This window comes from Monodon monoceros, unplaced genomic scaffold, assembly GCF_005190385.1.
Source record: "Monodon monoceros isolate NGI ecotype Baffin Bay Population unplaced genomic scaffold, NGI_Narwhal_1 Super_Scaffold_4, whole genome shotgun sequence".
Taxonomy (NCBI): domain Eukaryota; kingdom Metazoa; phylum Chordata; class Mammalia; order Artiodactyla; family Monodontidae; genus Monodon; species Monodon monoceros.
This window is the reverse complement of record NW_021703781.1, coordinates 49,308,316-49,329,032: the sequence shown is the minus strand read 5'-3', so window position 1 is coordinate 49,329,032 and position 20,717 is coordinate 49,308,316. Positions and strand designations below refer to the sequence as shown.

Here is a 20,717-nt window from a genome sequence, read left to right as displayed (position 1 = left end):
TGCTTTGCACAGGGGTTTGTCTTTTCCTGGCTCATCACCTGGAACTGCTGAATCTATTTGTAAAATGAGAATAATGATCCTTCCTGCCCCACCTCTTAGGCTTCTTGTGAAACGCAATGGAGATCAGTGTCAGAGAAGCTGCAGACCACTTGGCAAAAAAGACAGCATCAATCAGAAGAAACTTCACCTCAATTCTAGGGTGAGATTCAATGATTGAAGAATAATGTATAAAAATGTAATCTTTCTCCTGGGATTGATATGAATAACTGCTAAAGGGAAGCTGAGTAAAAAGATAAGGTCAGCACTGGGGGAAATAAAGTTGGAGAAGGACGTTGAAGGAGGGGAAGGATATGTAAGGTGGAGAAAACTTAATGTGCCTTCAGGGCTGCAAGATCCCTTTACCCTGTGACTTATGCCCTTTGGTATCAGAAAACAATGGGAAATGAAACAGACTGGCTAAAATGGTATTTCTTACTTCAGGGCTAGCAGACCTGCTCTTACTTTACTTTATAACACATGTCTATAAGAATCTAAATTTGATGAATCTCTCCTTTTGAAAAATGTCAGGCAGGCCAACCCTAAAGAACATTTTTATACCAGTACCTTCTGATTCAGTCTTTTTTGTCTCCTGTGGGAATGCATGAACAGCTGTTTCCAATTTCTGTTCCAACTCAAAGATCTTCGCTAAAAGTCCTTTTACGTAGACCTCTCGCTGCTCATCATACACAAGCCATTGCTGATTTTTCTCCAGAGCCTCAAAGTGAAAATGAAAGCAAATCAATAATAAAAACTCAAACTCTTAAAATGGACAAGGGAGCCCAAGGGATGCAGTCTTTTCCAGCACACAAAAACTCTACAGCTCACATCATAGAATGATTCTAGGCAACCACTGTAAAGCTCCTGACACAGAGACACATTCTAAGGCCACACACCTTCAGAATACCTAATAACATGGCAAAGTCACATCTACATGGGGTTAAGTTCATTTGTCTGCTATTTCCTATACACAATTTGCTTTGTGTCTGTGTCCATGTCATTCTCTGTAAACAGAATGTCTTTGTGGTAGAGGTGGAGATGCACTGCTCAGATACTCTTTCTTAGAAAGAGCTGTTTCTTGGGGCTTCCCTTTGGCGCAGTGGTTAAGAATCTGCCTGCCAATGCAGGGGACATGGGTTCGAGCCCTGGTCCGGGAAGATCCCACATGCTGCAGAGCAACTAAGCCCGTGAGCCACAACTACTGAGCCCACGTGCCTAGAGTTCATGTTCTGCAACAAGAGAAGCCACCGCAATGAGAAGCCCGGGCACTGCAACAAAGAGTAGGTCCCCCTCGCCACAACTAGAGAAAGCCCGCGTGCAGCAACAAAGACCCAACACAGCCAAAAATAAATAAATTAAATGAATAAATTAAAAAAAAAAGAAAATGAGCTGTTTCCACCCAACATAGGGCTCTGCCTGGGAGCTCTCCACAGGGTGGACAGAGGCTGTCAGGTTTGCATCCTGGCCTGACGGTGCCCCTGTCCAGTCCTGCTGCCTTCCTTTTCCTTTCACAGATGTCGCTCCCCAATAAACTGTTTGCATTGCTAACTCCATCTCAAACTTAAATACCACCCTCTCTCCTTATCACCAATTTTCATCTTTTACATCTTTTAGAACTCAAAAATCCCAAATTGGGACCATTCATCTGGGTTGTATAGGGGCTTATGAACTCAGTTGTTATATATACATATGTCTACATATTTTAAAAAATTATTTTACCAACCATCTTCAGCTTTTTTCTGTGTTTGCTGTTTCTCTCAAATAGATAGTAAGCTCCTTGAAGTGGCAGACCATGCTTTTCCAAGAGATTTACAGCTTTTGCATACAATGTGTAGTCAAGAAATTATTTGAATGATGGGATAATATTAATAAAATAAGCAGTGTCTGTTTAAGTTAGCTGGTAAGAGGGAAAGTGATTCACTTTACTGTTACTGCTAATATTAGTTTTTCATTTCAGTTACATCTTTCCTGCAAGAAACTAGATGATGCCTTACCAGCCACCTAGCACAAGCTGGAAAATTTTATAAAATCACATCTACATTTTCTGTGGATCATACCACCTGATCTGTGGCAAGACATTAGCAAAATATTCACATAAGAAGCTACATTAAGGGCTTCCCTGGTGGCGCAGTGGTTAAGAATCCGCCTGCCAATGCAGGGGACACGGGTTTGAGCCCTGGTCCGGGAAGATCCCACATGCTGTGGAGCAACTAAGCCCGTGTGCCACAGCTACTGAGCCTGCGCTCTAGAGCCTGCGAGCCACAACCACTGAGCCCGCATGCCACAACTACTGAAGCCCGCACGCCTAGAGCCTGTGCTCCACAACAAGAGAAGCCACAGCAATGAGAAGCCCTCGCACCACAACGGAGAGTAGCCCCCCACTAGCCGCAACTAAAGAAAGCCCACGCGCAGCAACGAAGACCCAACGCAGCCTAAATAAATAAATAAAATACATAGGGCTTCCCTGTTGGCGCAGTGGTTGAGAGTCCGCCTGCCGATGCAGGGGACGCGGGTTCGTGCCCCAGTCCGGGAAGATCCCACATGCTGTGGAGTGGCTGGGCCCGTGAGCCATGGCCGCTGAGCCTGCATGTCCGGAGCCTGTGCTCCGCAACGGGAGAAGCCACAACAGTGAGAGGCCTGTGTACCGCAAAAAAATATATATAAATAAATAAAATAAAATACATTAAAAAAAATTGAATGAAGTTCATATTTAAAAAAAAGAAGCTACATTAACTTTAGTGGATACAACAAGGTAGAATATATGGACAGAGGTGTATAGATTTATGAAATTTCTTAATGAAAAATTCTATTGAGGGCTTCCCTGGTGGCGCAGTGATTGAGAGTCCGCCTGCCGATGCAGGGGACACGGGTTCGTGTCCCGGTCCAGGAAGATCCCACATGCCACGGAGTGGCTAGGTCCATGAGCCATGGCCGCTGAGCCTGTGCGTCCGGAGCCCGTGCTCCGCAACGGGAGAGGCCACAACAGTGAGAGGCCCGCGTACCGCAAAAAAAAAAAAATCTATTGATATTTTGATTATTAACTAGGACAAGTTCATATATCTTCTGATTCTAACTCTCACTTCTCTTAACCACTGGATCCTTGCAAATTCAGTCAAAGGTAAAGCCAAAGGAGCCTGCTGGGGCATCCCCAACAACTGTACATACCTCCTCCCCCTCATCCATACCTCCTGTTTTGCCAGTAACAGCTTTCATTGTTGTTATTGAAAGCAGGGCGTAGACTCAGGTTGAAAGCTAGCAAAGAAGACAATTCACCTGTGGGTACTAGAGGAAAAAAAGTCTTGAAATTCTTATACTATAGCACCAACATACAATGAGATTATAACTCCTCTCTCCTTTCCAATCTAGGTCTTCAGTCCCAGAGGATGGGACCGCCTCCCTTTCATTCCATGTTACCGGGAGGCTGGGGAAATAAGTCTCAATTACTATTTGTGTAAAGAGAGCATGCACAGCTAAACCTGATGTCACATGCATAAAATGTTATGGATGAAGGGCCCCAGGAGGAGGTGCACACACTGATGCTAACACCCTTTCACAATGGCCAAGCTCATCGGTACTGAGCCCTCTGTCCCTGCTGCCCATGCTATCACCTGTCTATCCCCACAGGAATACCTACTTGAGCAATGATTCACTGCTGGGTCTTGGTAAACCCTGATCATTTGGAGATTTAGAAATCCTCAGTTGGAGGGTGATTTTCCCATTGAGAAGAATGAGAGAATATGGGGGCCACGACCAAAAGCTTTAAGTCAGTTAATACAACGATAACTCAGTATTCTGAGTTAAAATAGTTACTGCTAATAAGTTCAGTTCAATCTCTTCCTCAGTCTCCCAAAGTGCTAAGTTGTTCTAATTATATTAAATAACTGAGAATATTTTAAAGTTTCAGGACACCACTTGCTGAACCGTAGCTATGTTCCCTTAGGCTGACATTAAAATTGTCCACCATCTGCTGCCCCCATCTCTTCAGGTCGCAGCCTGGCCTTTCCTCTCCTCCACTGTTGCCTTGTTGTCTACACAACTGTGCACACCCTCTGTGCCTCTTCCTTCTGTACAGAGTGCCCTAGAACCCCTTCCTATGTTACCTGCCCACTTAAATACTACATTTTCATCAAGTTCTGATGAATCCAGCTTGTCTTTCAAGGCTTCTCACCATAACTGTCCTCATTAAGCTTCCTCTCCTTCCTAAGCCAATAGCGATTTTCATGTCCACTCAATCTATCTGGCATCTTATACTCATGACCTTGATTGCTTCTTTTTTTTTTTTTTTTTTTTTTGCGGTACGTGGGTCTCTCACTGTTGTGGCCTCTCCCATTGCGGAGCACAGGGTCCAGATGCGCAAGCCCAGCGGCCATGGCCCACGGGCCCAGCCGCTCCGCGGCACGTGGGATCCTCCCAGACCGGGGCACGAACCCTTGTCCCCTGCATCGGCAGGCGGACTCTCAACCACTGCGCCACCAGGGAAGCCCTTGATTGCTTCTTGATGATACTTCTTATCATAACTACATCTTGAGCCCTCTGGACAGCTGAGCACAGGCTTGTTTAGATATTTTCTTTCACAGTTCCTTGTTTGTGTTCACTGTTTCCGTAGCCAGTGGCTGCCTGATAAATGTTTGTGAATGATGTTGACAACATGGGGTGGGGAAACAATGGCTGCAAGAACCAGCAAGCCTTGTAGCCCCAAACCAGAGTTTGTGAGTGTTCAGGGAAGAGGAGAGGGCAGGAAAGAATCTAGCAGTTCCTTACACACAGTAGAACAATACATTTAGAGTGATTCAAAAAGAATAAAACATTTTCAAAAATCGATTACTCATTAAGTAGTGCGTAATGGAACTATCACAACTATTTCTATAATCTTACAAGTGTATAATATGTATCCTTTGTGACATAATTCATCCCAGACCTGTTAGAATTTACTATTATCAGTGATAAAAGTGTGGCAGCCAGGATGTGTAACTTCTTAACCTTCAGGGCTGCCAGAAAGAGATGGCAAAAACACAAAGTTCTTTAAAAAGTTGCATGGTGTAACTCTACTGAAGTAACATATACATACTGGAATACATTTTCAGAAGTGTTCAATTCTTTATGAATCATCCTGCATTTGTTATAGGTACACAGTAAAAGGAGGGGCTCCTGCCCCCTGCCCCGCAATCTCACTCTATAAGGGTGAGATGGGATAAGTGGTAAGAACATACTGGAAGTTTTTGGTTGCATATCAGGGCATCTTCTTTCAGGTAGGAATTTTCATCCTTTAAAGATACAGGCAGAGGGCTTCCCTGGTGGCCCAGTGGTTGAGAGTCCGCCTGCCGATGCAGGGGACAAAGGTTCGTGCCCCGGTCTGGGAAGATCCCACGTGCCGCGGAGCGGCTAGGCCCGTGAGCCATGGCCGCTGAGCCTGCGCATCCGGAGTCTGTGCTCCGCAACGGGAGAGGCCGCAACAGTGAGAGGCCCGCGTACCGCAGGAAAAAAAAAAAAAAAAAAAGACAGGCAGGGACTTCCATGGTGGTGCAGTGGTTAAGAATCCGCCTGCCAATGCAGGGGATGCAGGTTCGATCCCTGGTCTGGGAAGATCCCACATGCCGCAGAGCAACTATGTGTCACAACTACTGAGACTGTACTCTAGAGTCCGCGAGCCACAACTACTGAGGCCTGTGCACCTAGAGTCCGTGCTCTGCAACAAAGAGAAGGCACCACAATGAGAAGCCCACACACTGCAACGAAGAGTAGTCCCCGCTCGCCACAACTAGAGAGAGCCCGCGTGCAGCAACGAAGACCCAACACAGCCAAAACATAAATAAAATTTTTTAAAAAAAAGGATTACACCCCAACAAGTAATCACATATTAAAAAAAAAAATACACCTGCCAATGCAGGGACACGGGTTCGAGCCCTGGACCAGGAAGATCCCACATGCCGCAGAGCAACTAAGCCCGTACACCACAACTACTGAGCCTGCACTCTAGAGCCCGCGAGCCACAACTAATGAAGCCCACACACCTAGAGCCCGTGCTCCACAACAAGAGAAGCCACGCAATGAAGAGTAGCCCCCACTCACCACAACTAGAGAAAGCCCGTGTGCAGCAATGAGGACCCAATGCAGCCATAAGTAAATAAATAAATAATAATAATTTTTAAAAGATACAGGCAGGGGAAAAGTCTGGACCTACCGAAGAGGGAAGAGACTTTTTCTTCCCTCTTTATTTCCTGGTGCGCGAGGAGAGGGGATTAAGAACGCTGCTTAAAGGAGCTCCAGAGACGGGCGCGAGCCGCGGTTAAAAGTGCGGACCCCAGAGACAGACATGAGACGCCAAGGCCGCTGCTGCCGCCACCAAGAAGCCTGTGTGCGAACACAGGTCACTATCCACACCCCCCTTCCGGGGAGCCTGTGCAGCCCGCCACTGCCAGGGTCCCGGGATCCAGGGACAACTCCCCCGGGAGAACGCACGGCGCAACTCAGGCTGGCAACGTCACGCCGGCCTCTGCTGCCGCAGGTCCGCCCCGCACTCCGTGACCCTCCCTACCCCCCCGGCCTGAGTGAGCCAGAGCCTCCGAATCAGCGGCTCCTTTAACCCCGTCCTGTCTGAGCAAACAACAGACGCCCTCTGGCACCCTACACGCACAGGCGGGGCCAAATCCAAAGCTGAGCCCCTGGGAGCTGTGAGAACAAAGAAGAGAAAGGGAAATCTCTCCCAGCAGCCTCAGGAGCAGCGGATTAAAGCTCCACAATCAACTTGATGTACCCTGCATCTGTGGAATACCTGAATAGACAACGAATCATCCCAAATTAAGGAGCCGTGTGGATGAAAGGCTCTTGGTGCTGCAGCCAGGAGTTACTGCTGTGCCTCTGAGGTGGGAGAGCCAACTTCAGGACACTGGTCCGCAAGAGGCCTCCCAGCTGCACATAATATCAAACGGCGAAAATCTCCCAGAGATCTCCATCTCAACGCCAGCACCCAGCTTCACTCAACGACCAGCGAGCTACAGTGCTGGACATCCTATGCCAAACAACTAGCAAGACAGGAACACAACCCCACCCATTAGCAGAGAGGCTGCCCAAAATCATAATAAGTCTACAGACACCCCAAAACACACCACCAGACGTGGACCTGCCCACCAGAAAGACAAGATCCAGCCTCATCCACCAGAACACAGGCACTAGTCCCCTCCACCAGGAAGCCTACACAACCCACTGAACCAACCTTAGCCACTGGAGGCAGACACCAAAAACAACGGGAACTACGAACCTGCAGACTGCAAAAAGGAAACCCCAAACACAGTAAGATAAGCAAAATGAAAAGACAGAAAAACACACAGCAGATGAAGGAGCAAGATAAAAACCCACCAGACCTAACAAATGAAGAGGAAATAGGCAGTCTACCTGAAAAAGAATTCAGAATAATGATAGTAAAGATGATCCAAAATCTTGGAAATAGAATAGACAAAATGCAAGAAACAGTTAACAAGGACCTAGAAGAACTAAAGATGAAACAAACAATGATGAACAACACAATAAATGAAATGAAAAATACTCTAGATGGGATCAATAGCAGAATAACTGAGGCAGAAGAACGGAAAAGTGACCTGGAAGATAAAATAGTGGAAATAACTACTGCAGAGCAGAATAAAGAAAAAAGAATGAAAAGAACTGAGGACAGTCTCAGAGACCTCTGGGACAACATTAAACACACCAACATTCGAATTATAGGGGTTCCAGAAGAAGAAGAGAAAATGAAAGGGACTGAGAAAATATTTGAAGAGATTATAGTTGAAAACTTCCCTAATATGGGAAAGGAAATAGTTAATCAAGTCCAGGAAGCACAGAGAGTCCCATACAGGATAAATCCAAGGAGAAATACGCCAAGACACATATTAATCAAACTGTCAAAAATTAAATACAAAGAAAGCATATTAAAAGCAGCAAGGGAAAAACAACAAATAACACACAAGGGAATCCCCATAAGGTTAACAGCTGATCTTTCAGCAGAAACTCTGCAAGCCAGAAGGGAGTGGCAGGACGTATTGAAAGTGTTGAAGGAGAAAAACCTGCAACCAAGATTACTCTACCCAGCAAGGATCTCATTCAGATTTGATGGAGAAATTAAAACCTTTACAGACAAGCAAAAGCTGAGAGAGTTCAGCACCACCAAACCAGCTCTACAACAACTGCTAAAGGAACTTCTCTAGGCAAGAAACACAAAAGAAGAAAAAGACCTACAATAACGAACCCAAAACAAGTAAGAAAATGGGAATGGGAACATACATATCGATAATTACCTTAAATGTAAATGGACTAAATGCTCCCACCAAAAGACACAGATTGGCTAAATGGATACAAAAACAAGACGCATATATTTGCTGTCTACAAGAGACCCACTTCAGACCTAGAGACACATACAGACTGAAAGTAAGGGGATGGAATAAGGTATTTCATGCAAATGGAAACCAAAAGAAAGCTGGAGTAGCAATTCTCATATCAGACAAAATAGACTTTAAAATAAAGACTATTAGAAGAGACAAAGCAGGACACTACATAATGATCAAGGGATCGATCCAAGAAGAAGATATAACAATTGTAAATATTTATGCACCCAACATAGGAGCACCTCAATACATAAGGCAAATACTAACAGCCATAAAAGGGGAAATCGACAGTAACACATTCATAGTAGGGGACTTTAACACCCCACTTTCACCAATGGACAGATCATCCAAAGTGAAAATAAATAAGGAAACACAAGCTTTAAATGATACATTAAACAAGATGGACTTAATTGATATTTATAGGACATTCCATCCAAAAACAACAGAATACACATTTTTCTCAAGTGCTCATGGAACACTCCCCAGGATAGATCATATCTTGGGTCACAAATCAAGCCTTGGTAAATTTAAGAAAATTGAAATTGTATCAAGTATCTTTTCAAACCGCAACGCTATGAGACTAGATATCAATTACAGGAAAAGATCTGTAAAAAATACAAACACATGGAGGCTAAACAATACACTACTTAATAAAGGAGTGATCACTGAAGAAATCAAAGAGGAAATCAAAAAATACCTAGAAACAAATGACAATGGAGACACGACGACTCAAAATCTATGGGATGCAGCAAAAGCAGTTCTAAGAGGGAAGTTTATAGCAATACAATCCTACCTTAAGAAACAGGAAACATCTCGAATAAACAACCTAACATTGCACCTAAAGCAATTAGAGAAAGAAGAACAAAAAAACCCCAAAGTTAGCAGAAGGAAAGAAATCATAAAAATCAGATCAGAAATAAATGAAAAAGAAATGAAGGAAACGATAGCAAAGATCAATAAAACTAAAAGCTGGTTCTTTGAAAGGATAAACAAAATTGATAAACCATTAGCCAGACTCATCAAGAAAAAAAGGGAGAAGACTGAAATCAATAGAATTAGAAATGAAAAAGGAGAAGTAACAACTGACACTGCAGAAATACAAAAGATCATGAGAGATTACTACAAGCAACTCTATGCCAATAAAATGGACAACCTGGAAGAAATGGACAAATTCTTAGAAAGACACAACCTGCCAAGACTGAATCAGGAAGAAATAGAAAATATGAACAGACCAATCACAAGCACTGAAATTGAAACTGTGATTAAAAATCTTCCAACAAGCAAAAGCCCAGGACCAGATGGCTTCACAGGCGAATTCTATCCAACATTTAGAGAAGAGCTATCACCTATCCTTCTCAAACTCTTCCAAAATATAGCAGAGGGAGGAACACTCCCCAACTCATTCTACGAGGCCACCATCACCCTGATACCAAAACCAGACAAGGATGTCACAAAGAAAGAAAACTACAGGCCAATATCACTGATGAACATAGATGCAAAAATCCTCAACAAAATACTAGCAAACAGAATCCAACAGCACATTAAACGGATCATACATCATGATCAAGTGGGGTTTATTCCAGGAATGCAAGGATTCTTCAATATACACAAATCAATCAACGTGATACACCATATTAACAAATTGAAGGAGAAAAACCATATGATCATCTCAATAGATGCAGAGAAAGCTTTTGACAAAATTCAACACCCATTTATGATAAAAACCCTGCAGAAAGTAGGCATAGAGGGAACTTTCCTCAACATAATGAAGGCCATATATGACAAACCCACAGCCAACATCGTCCTCAATGGTGAAAAACTGAAAGCATTTCCACTAAGATCAGGAACAAGACAAGGTTGCTCACTCTCACCACTCTTATTCAACATAGTTTTGGAAGTTTTAGCCACAGCAATCAGAGAAGAAAAGGAAATAAAAGGAATCCAAATCGGAAAAGAAGTAAAGCTGTCACTCTTTGCAGATGACATGATACTATACATAGAGAATCCTAAAGATGCTATCAGAAAACTCCTAGAGCTAATCAATGAATTTGGTAAAGTAGCAGGATACAAAATTAATGCACAGAAACCTCTGGCATTCCTATACACTAAGGATGAAAAATCTGAAAGTGAAAACAAGAAAACACTCCCATTTACCATTGCAACAAAAAGAATAAAATATCTAGGAATAAACCTACCTAAGGAGACAAAAGACCTGTATGCAGAAAATTATAAGACACTGATGAAAGAAATTAAAGATGATACAAATAGATGGAGAGATATACCATGTTCTTGGATTGGAAGAATCAACATTGTGAAAATGACTCTACTACCGAAAGCAATCTACAGATTCAATGCAATCCCTATCAAACTACCACTGGCATTTTTCACAGAAGAACAAAAAATTTCACAATTTGTATGGAAACACAAAAGACCCCAAATAGCCAAAGCAATCTTGAGAACGAAAAACGGAGCTGGAGGAATCAGGATTCCTGACTTCAGACTATACTACAAAGCTACAGTAATCAAGACAGTATGGTAGTGGCACAAAAACAGAAATATAGATCAATGGAACAGGATAGAAAGCCCAGAGATAAACCCATGCACATATGGTCACCTTATCTTTGATAAAGGAGGCAGGAATGTACAGTGGAGAAAGGACAGCCTCTTCAATAAGTGGTGCTGGGAAAACTGGACAGCTACATGTAAAAGTATGAGATTAGATCACTCCCTAACACCATACACAAAAATAAGCTCAAAATGGATTAAAGACGTAAATGTAAGGCCAGAAACTATCAAACTCTTAGAGGAAAACATAGGCAGAACACTCTATGACATAAATCACAGCAAGGTCCTTTTTGATCCACCTCCTAGAGAAATGGAAATAAAAACAAAAATAAACAAGTGGGACCTAATGAAACTTAAAAGCTTTTGCGCAGCAAAGGAAACCATAATCAAGACCAAAAGACAACCCTCAGAATGGGAGAAAATATTTGCAAATGAAGCAACTGACAAAGGATTAATCTCCAAATTTTATAAGCAGCTCATGCAGCTTAATAACAAAAAAACAAACAACCCAATCCAAAAATGGGCAGAAGACCTAAATAGACATTTCTCCAAAGAAGATATACAGACTGCCAACAAACACATGAAAGAATGCTCAACATCACTAATCATTAGAGAAATGCAAATCAAAACTACAATAAGATATCATCTCACACCAGTCAGAATGGCCATCATCAAAAAATCTAGAAACAATAAATGCTGGAGAGGGTGTAGAGAAAAGGGAACACTCTTACACTGTTGGTGGGAATGTAAATTGATACAGCCACTATGGAGAACAGTATGGAGGTTCCTTAAAAAACTACAAATAGAACTACCATATGACCCAGCAATCCCACTACTGGGCATATACCCTGAGAAAACCATAATTCAAAAAGAGTCATGTACCAAAATGTTCATTGCAGCTCTATTTACAATAGCCCAGAGATGGAAACAACCTAAGTGTCCACCATCGGATGAATGGATAAAGAAGATGTGGCACATATATACAATGGAATATTACTCAGCCATAAAAAGAAACGAAATTGAGCTATTTGTAATAAGGTGGATAGACCTAGAGTCTGTCATACAGAGTGAAGTAAGTCAGAAAGAGAGAGACAAATACCGTATGCTAACACATATATATGGAATTTAAGGGGAAAAAAATGTCATGAAAAACCTAGGGGTGAAACAGGAACAAAGACACAGACTTACTAGAGAATGGACTTGAGGCTATGGGGAGGGGGAAGGGTAAACTGTGACAAAGCAAGAGAGAGGCATGGACATATATACACTACCAAACGTAAGGTAGATAGCTAGTGGGAAGCAGCCGCATAGCACAGGGAGATCAGCTCTGTGCTTTGTGACCGCCTGGAGGGGTGGGATAGGGAGGGTGGGAGGGAGGGAGACGCAAGCAGGAAGAGATATGGGAACATATGTATATATATAACTGATTCATTTTGTTGTGAAGCTGAAACTAACATACCATTGTAAAGCAATTATACTCCAATAAAGATGTTAAAATGAAAAAAAAAAGATACAGGCAGTTGAGCTCTATGTCCAAAAAGATCTCTATATAGGGAAACTCTAAGTCTAGAGAGTTCCTCCAACCTTTGCTAGGCTGCTTCCACAAGTATCCTACAAACTCATGAGCAAAGCTTCCAGGTATGGGGCTTAAAGGATTTTCAGTGTCTGTTCTCTATAAAATTAGGAAATGGATTAGGAAGACAGAGGCAGCCTCTGGAATCAATGACCTAGTCCAGGGCCCTCCCCACAGCCACTCTTCTCTCTGCACCTGTCAGGCAGTTATAACATTAGTTTTCCTCATATGGCTGAAGAGTTCATTTATCAAGCGGAGATACTGTAGAGCCACTCTGTTTTATACACTCAAATTTAATTTATAAGAGATGTAGCATTGTACCACTCAAAAAGCATGCATATATCCTAATACTTATAAATCATTGTTAGATGCTAAATATACCTAACTTTATACCGAATTTAAAATATGTCCGTATTTAAGCAATATTTTAATATAAATAATTTAAGTCAATGTTGGATGGTCATGAAAATTTTCTTCTTTTAAATGAATCTGTCTATACATTACTTAAGTAGGAGAAACAAAACTATATTGGTTTAAGATATGAGAGACAATATTCTTTTTCTTTTTAAATATGGACTGCTTCACGAATTTGCATGTCATCCTTGCACAGGGGCCGTGCTAATCTTCTCTGTATCGTTCCAATTTTAGTATACGTGCTGCCAAAGCGAGCACGAGAGAGACAATATTCTAAAGGGCCACGTGATGGCGATGTTACTTCAATAAAGTAGTAAACACTTCCTTACTTCTGACCTCACTGACTCTTTGCATCTACTCTTTCATTTCTTTATAGAATCAATAATAAATGGATTTGATAGCTATCAGTGAATGCTGACGTTATGAGTTTTGTATCCTTAGAGTCCTCCTCGCATTAGTTATCTCTTCCAGCTTTGTGTCATCTACACATTTGTTAGACATGCATTTACCATTTCCATCCAAGTTATCAGTAAAAATACAGAACAGGAGTGGGCAAAAGTGAAGCCGTATGGAATCCTACTAAAGCTCTTCCTCCTGCTTTGGCAGGGATCCATTAAATATTCTTTGGGCAAAAACTCTAATATAGATTGAAATGTTAGCCTATATTGAAGGAAGAAAAAATGTGCATCAATTGACAAAACCGGAATATGGATGGTAGATTACATACAAGTATTGTGTCCATGTTAAATTTATTAAAGTTGCTATCCGTACTGGAGTCATGTAAGAGAGTATCCTCAAAAAAAAAAAAAAAAAAAACAGTATCCTCATTTTTAGGAAAATACATTGAAGTATATAGGCTTAAAGGGCTGTAGATATATGCAACTATTTTATGGTTCAGAAAAAAATGCTGGACTTCCCTCGTGGTGCAGTGGTTAAGAATCCGCCTGCCAATGCAGGGGACACGGGTTTGAGCCCTGGTCTGGGAAGATTCCACATGCCGTGGAGCAACTAAGCCCATGTGCCACAACTACTGAGCCTGTGCTCTAGAGCCCTCGAACCACAACTACTGAGCCCGCGTGCCACAACTACTGAAGCCCATGCGCCTAGAGCCCATGCTCCACAGCAGGAGAAGCCACCGCAGTGAGAAACCGTGCACCACATGAAAGAGTAGCCCCCACTCTCCGCAACTAGAGAAAAGCCCACGCATAGCAACGAGGACCCAATGCAGCCAAATTAAAAAAAAAAAAAATTATATCTGTGTGTGTGTGGATGGGGGTGGGGATTGAAAGAGAAAGTATCAAATGGGGTAAAATGTTAACAATAGTTCAATTTTTTTTTAAATTTATTTTATATATTTATTTTTGCCTGCGTTGGGTCTATGTTGCTGCGCATGGGCTTTCTCCAGTTGCAGCAAGCGGGGGCTACTCTTCACTGCAGTGCGCGGGCCTCTCATTGCAGTGCCTTCTCTTGTTGCCGAGCACGGGCTCTAGGCGCGTGGGCTTCAGTAGTTGCCGCACATTGGCTCAGCAGTTGTGGCTCGCGGGCTCCAGAGAGCAGGCTCAGTAGCTGTGGTGCACGGGCTTAGCTGCTCCACGGCATGTGGGATCTTCCCGGACCAGGGATTGAACCGCGTCCCCTGCATTAGCAGGCGGATTCTTAACCACTTCGCCACCAGGGGAGTCCCAAAAATAGTTCAATTTTGGTAAAGAGTATGTGGGGTTCTATGTACCATTTTCCATTCTTATAACTTTTCTGTAAATTTGAATTTTTTCCAAATAAAAAATTTAAATAATTATTATTTATCTTCCATAATTCTATGTTTAAAAATCAGATTTTCCGGGCTTCCCTGGTGGCGCAGTGGTTGAGAGTCTGCCTGCCGATGCAGGGGACACAGGTTCGTGCCCCGGTCTGGGAAGATCCCACATGCCGCGGAGCGGCTGGGCCCGTGAGCCATGGCCGCTGATCCTGCACGTCTGGAGCCTGTGCTCCACAACAAGAGAGGCCACGACAGTGAAAGGACCGCGCACCGCGATGAAGAGTGGCCCCCACTCGCCGCAACTAGAGAAAACCCTCGAACAGAAACGAAGACTCAATGCAACCAAAAATAAATAAAGAAAGAAACTTTCATTAAAAAAATCAGATTTTCCTTTTTTTTTTTTTTTTGGCCTCACTGCACAGCTTTTGGGATCTTAGCTCTCCAACCAGGGATTGAACCTGTGTCCCCTGCAGTGGAAGCTGACAGTCCTAACCACTGGACCACCAGGGAATTCCCTAAATATCAGATTTTTAAATTCAAGAGCAAGAAATGCCTATTAAAACTGACTTTTAGGGCTTCCCTGGTGGCGCAGTGGTTGAGAGTCCGCCTGCCGATGCAGGGGACGCGGGTTCGTGCCCTGGTCCGGGAAGATCCCACATACCGCGGAGCGGCTGGGCCCGTGAGCCATGGCCGCTGAGCCTGCGCGTCCGGAGCCTGTGCTCCGCAACGGGAGAGACCACAACAGTGAGAGGCCCGCGTACCGCCAAAAAAAAAAAAAACCGACTTTTAGCTATTCGGTGTCAAAGTTACTGACACTGGAGAAAGTTTACAGCATTAACTCCATGTAATTATTTCAAAATATCAGCCAGACCTAAATGGTAGCTGAGGAATGATACAGCTCGGCCTTAAGATTATTTTAGCATAACAAATACTGATTCTTAAAATAGGTGAGCAAACTTCTAAAGGAAGTTTTGTGGGAGCTTTGCAGAGGGTGTAGGATTAGCATTGCTGAGCTCCCCAAAACCAATACTGTGACACTGCAGACTCTGAAGAGTGAGATTTCTCTCTCCCTGCTCCTAAACCCTCCAACTATAATTCTCCTCCTGCTCTAAAAGATCTGCTGAGACTCCAAAGGGGTAACCAGAGCTAAACCACCTCTTGCTCCCCAAATGTAATTTAATGGTTCTTAAAGGGTGGTCTTCAGACCACTAACCGTAGCAGCAGCACCTGAAGCTTACTGGAAATGGAGAATCTCAGGTTCTACCCCAGACAAATCGTCATTACATAAAAATAACTTTAGTTGCTCTTTGAAGCAGTTAGCACTGAGAAGCCCTAAAAATTACCTGAGTTTAAGAAAACAACATCTATTTTCAGGTACTTTGCTAAACGAGACACTAGTGAAATTCAGGAAACTTCGCAAGATTCCCTTTAGTCATTCTTTCCAATTTTGTAGATGCTGGGGATAGTATATGACATACAAAAAACTTATTTTGATAGTATTTTAAGAATTATGTTTCTTCTGTATTTCTGTTACCTCTAGGTAAATTACTTTGATAAGGGTATGTGGTACCCAGTTATACAGACACTCAACAGATTTAAATTCTTCTTTTGAAGATTAAATAGACCTCAAGGTACACCTGCTAGGTAAGATAAAACAGGAATCTTAAGAGCATACCTAGATCAGGATAGACAGGATAGTAATATTTCTGGAATCACAATATCTACCTACTGGCCCAATAATTAAATCAAGAATTTCATACTTTGCATATCTAATCTTAAAACCTGAAAAAGTACAATGTGAATAGTAGTCCTGTGTCCCCAATTTATTTAATTTCCAATGAAACTCACCAATCCATTTAAGACATAAGTTTGTAATACAGCTTTACCATATATCTAAAATAACCTCATATCAAATTCTAGGAAAAAGAAACATTGAATACACAAAGAATGTGTTTCCTTTTCAAACTATGAAAGCAAACCCTGGTTCCAAGGGGATAATTTCAAACTAAAGAGTACATCTTGCATGGATAAACAAAAAGAAAAAAAAAAACTACAAGTTAAATTACATTATAATAATAAAATAGTTGAGCAAATTAGATTTAGGTGAAGAAGGGATACTGTTGAGGTATTTGGTAAAAATGGGTGATTTCTAGGGCTTTCTATCCTAAAGAGTCCATACTTAGAGGAACTGGCCCTCTTGAATGCCTGGAAAGAGACTTAAAGGTAGTAGTAACCTAGAGAGATGATCTCAAACCATTCATTTCTCCATTTCCTCAAAAGATTTTTTTCAAACCACAGCATTACTGCTGTCAATTTCCATGAAATTTGATAATAAATGAAGTAGTCCTCTTTAGTCATAACTTAATAAAAGAAAAATGAACTTACATCTTTCAGCTGTATTTCCATTTCATGAATATTACTCATTGATGAATTGAAGCAACTTGTAGCCACAGTCTACAAGTAAATCAATATTAGTTAACATCATAAATTTAACAACAGAAGTTTCCTCATTATATTTAGTTTCATAATAATACAGTATACTTCACAGGGGCATCCCAAAATCCAGATCTGGTATATGCCAGGTGATAGGTAGCAGAGCAGAATTTAGATGTCCTGGAAGCTTTCTAAGCAGATTGGAAACCCTGAGATTTCATACCTAATTTGACCTCTGAGGTCACCTGGACCCCAGTATAGCCCTCAGTGCATATGAACAGCCCACTGATTTTCACCAGAAGGAGACAAAACAGCTGGGGTATTTAAATGACATCTGGAAAATATTAAATTGGCAAATAAAAGACGAAAGTTGTTTTCTAGAATTATATTTGTATTAGCAATAGTATTAATTAGTATTCATTCATACAGAACTCAAAACATAATTTGTCCCCTCTTTTTTCTTCATTTTCTCATAGAGGAAAAAAAAAGAGGGGAAGTAGGTGGTAAGGTACCCAGGCTAGTCAACAAAACTCATAAAAAGCTGTATTTCAGTCTTTTAACAGCTATAAGGAAAGAGATGTATATGAAGGATGGCAAAGAAGCTCAAAATATTTTTTTCTCCAAAGATGCTCTAGCCACCCTAGTATGTAGCCCTTTCTCCCTCTCAATTTAGTCCTTTAGGTAGAAACTATGATAGAGATAGTTCATCAAATTCCTTTCCTTTCTCCCTGGGCACATTGTGGACTACATTTCCCAGACTTCCCTGTGGTTAGTGAGGTCATGAGACTGAATTCTGTCCAATGGAACGTGAGCAAAAGTGAGATATGCCATTCCCAGGCCTAGACCTCACATGCTCCCCTAATTCTCCACATGCTGTCTAGCCCACAGCTGTGTATAGCAGATCTGGTGGAGGACTGCACCCTGAGGGATGGGGGAGCCACTAGAAGGAAGGAACGTGGATCTCTGAATGCCTATGTGGAGCAAAGCCTCCTCCACTCCAACCTGCACTAGGCTGTGACATGAGGGAAAAATAATCATTTTTCATATAAGACTCTGAGATTTGGAGGTCGGTTGTTAGGCAATTAGACATGCTGACTAATACAGAAATGAGTAGTGGGTATTCAACAATTATTATAAGAATACATTTTTTAAATTATCATTTCTACCAAGATTTACATTTCCACCTTCAAAAGAAACTAATTCTTGAGCTTTAAGTAAAGGTTTAGTCAAACACGTAGGACCTGACTATAATGTTTCATGAGTTTCAGTTCTATGGAAATTCTCTAGAAAAGCTTAACCTCTTTGAACTCATCTGTAGAAACACTCAATTGCCCATCTATGAGAGTACACATAAATTATAGGTGCTCTAAAGGGGAGATAAAGTAGAAAGACCCTTAACATCGTTGACATATTGTATCTGAAAGCCGTAGATTTTCTTCTGTAGGTGGTATTAATAGTTGTAGTATTAGTATTATTCAAATGTCCAAATTTCCAAAAGAATCAAAGGTCTGATCAATAAGAAACCATTTATTTAGCACTTACTACATGCCAGGCACTCTGCTAGGCTATTTACATATATTGTAACATTTAATCTCCAGTATTCTTACCCTGATTTTACTGATGTGGAAATTGAGGTTTAGGAGAGGGGTCTGGTGAATTCTAGCATTGTCTCCAAGGCTAGAGAGGTTAAGGAATTTGTTCAGAGTCACACAGCTAGCAAGTGGAAGAACAAAGATCTGAACTCGGATCTGCCTACCCACAAATCCTTGCTCTTTTTGCTACACTAGTGATGCTAAAACAAAAGAGAGGGAGAAAAAGCATGTACAGTTAGGAAAAAAGCATACTTGATATTTTAACTGGGTATCTCAAATAAGAAAAACAACCAAAAAATGAAGCCTATTGTTTTCACAATACAAACTATAGAAAAAAGAACTCAACAAAATCTTCCTGGCTGTTGTAGATACACTGCGGATTCTGTATTCTGAATACTCCCTTGCATAAAACAATGGTGTGGGGAGTGGAGGGAGCCATATTACCTATTTTTGCTTACGGAGAAGTACCAGGCTATAAAAAAAAAAGGAACCTGTTAGTATACTATACTGTTTCACCATTTGCCAAGCATGTTTTAACAAACTCATTCTCCATAAGAGTTACAAACTGTATCAGAAAAGATTTTAAAAATCTGGGTTTAAAGAAATTAGTACCTGTGATAAACAAAGTGTATCAGCTTTGCCTTCAAATTCAGCAAGTCTTGCAGTTGTAGCAGACAACTGTTTTTTTAATACATCTGTCTCTTCAGACAAGGATTTCAACAGCTGTTCCCTCCTTTCACCTTCCTTTGTTTTCTCTTCCAGCTGTTCAAGCAATGCAGTAGTGCTGTGTTTGGCTTTCAGCTCGTCTCTGAGTTGCTGTATTTCTTTGTCCTTCTCTGTGAGGCGATAAGCATTCTTCTCTCTCTCAGCTTCAAGGACTCGAATTTTCTAGATATAAACCAAGAAGAATCTTAGAAAAAGGCCAGGTCAAACACAAAAATAAACAGTATATTACAACAAGCGTTTGTGAAGTGTTTATTATATATCAAGTCAGCATTATACCAGATACAGGGCAAAAAAGAAGATGAAGCCTGGGAGGGGAGTCTGGGAGAGAATGGATACATGTATATGCATGGCTGAGTCGCTTTGCTGTGCACCTGAAACTGTCACAGTATTGTTAATCAGCTATACTCCAATATAAAATAAAAAGTTAAAAAAAAAAAAGATGAAGCCAAGGTCTTACGCTCAGAGAAATCAGAGAGGTAAGCCAATATATTAATGCAATATGGTAAGTGCTGTGGTTAAGATATATAGAAAATGAATGGGACATGGACACAGAAAGGAGAGATCAACTCTGTCAACAGTGGTTAGAGAAAGCTGAAGAAAAGCTGGCTCTCACCTGAGTATCTGCTAGTCATTCCCCCATCATGCCAGATCTAATAATCTTAAAGGCTAAAAGTGAGTCACACAAAGAGATACATGCTCACTGATGAACTTGAAGCAACAGAATTTAAAAATAACAAAATGTTCTACCTGGATAAAAGTGTATTCATAAACTTGCTTTTTGTTAATAAATGATTTGGTGTCAAATCTAGAAGGTGATCTTCAAAGGAGTGTTCAACATTTTCAAGGATTTGAAAGATAAAGAAGACATGTTTGTTAAACTCCTGCTGGCATAAGGGAGAACGCATCAATAGAGAGATGATAGAAAAAGCAGAATGGCTTTACATGCTAACAAAGGAAAAACAACATAAAACTAAAAACTTGCATTTGAGGGTGGGGGAGAGAAGCAGTTGTTCAAATAAACATGGGGAAATTGGGCTTCCCTGGTGGCGCAGTGGTTGAGAGTCCGCCTGCTGATGGAGGGGACACGGGTTCGTGCCCCGGTCCGGGAAGATCCCACATGCTGCGGAGCGGCTGGGCCCATGAGCCATGGCCTCTGAGCCTGCGCATCCAGAGCCTGTGCTCCGCAACGGGAGAGGCCACAACACAACAGTGAGAGGCCTGCGTACCGCAAAAAAAAAAAAAAAAAA

The 20,717-nt window shown here is 41.7% G+C and overlaps 1 protein-coding gene and 1 non-coding gene across 4 annotated transcripts in view; both read right to left on the bottom strand.

Annotated features, from left to right (window-relative positions):
• The window catches only part of CEP55 (centrosomal protein 55), a 30,803-nt gene that overhangs the window by 6,344 nt on the left and 3,742 nt on the right, over positions 1-20,717 (bottom strand). For all 3 annotated transcript variants that reach the window (XM_029244651.1, XM_029244652.1, XM_029244653.1), the window contains exons 3-5: positions 19,357-19,632; positions 17,105-17,173; positions 604-754 (exon numbers count right to left, since the gene is read on the bottom strand). In XM_029244651.1, the coding sequence (XP_029100484.1) occupies positions 604-754; positions 17,105-17,173; positions 19,357-19,632 (496 nt within the window). The remainder of the gene's footprint in view (positions 1-603; positions 755-17,104; positions 17,174-19,356; positions 19,633-20,717) is intronic.
• Positions 13,115-13,221, bottom strand: LOC114883491. Its single transcript, XR_003790589.1, has one exon. It is a non-coding gene; the product is annotated as a U6 spliceosomal RNA (small nuclear RNA).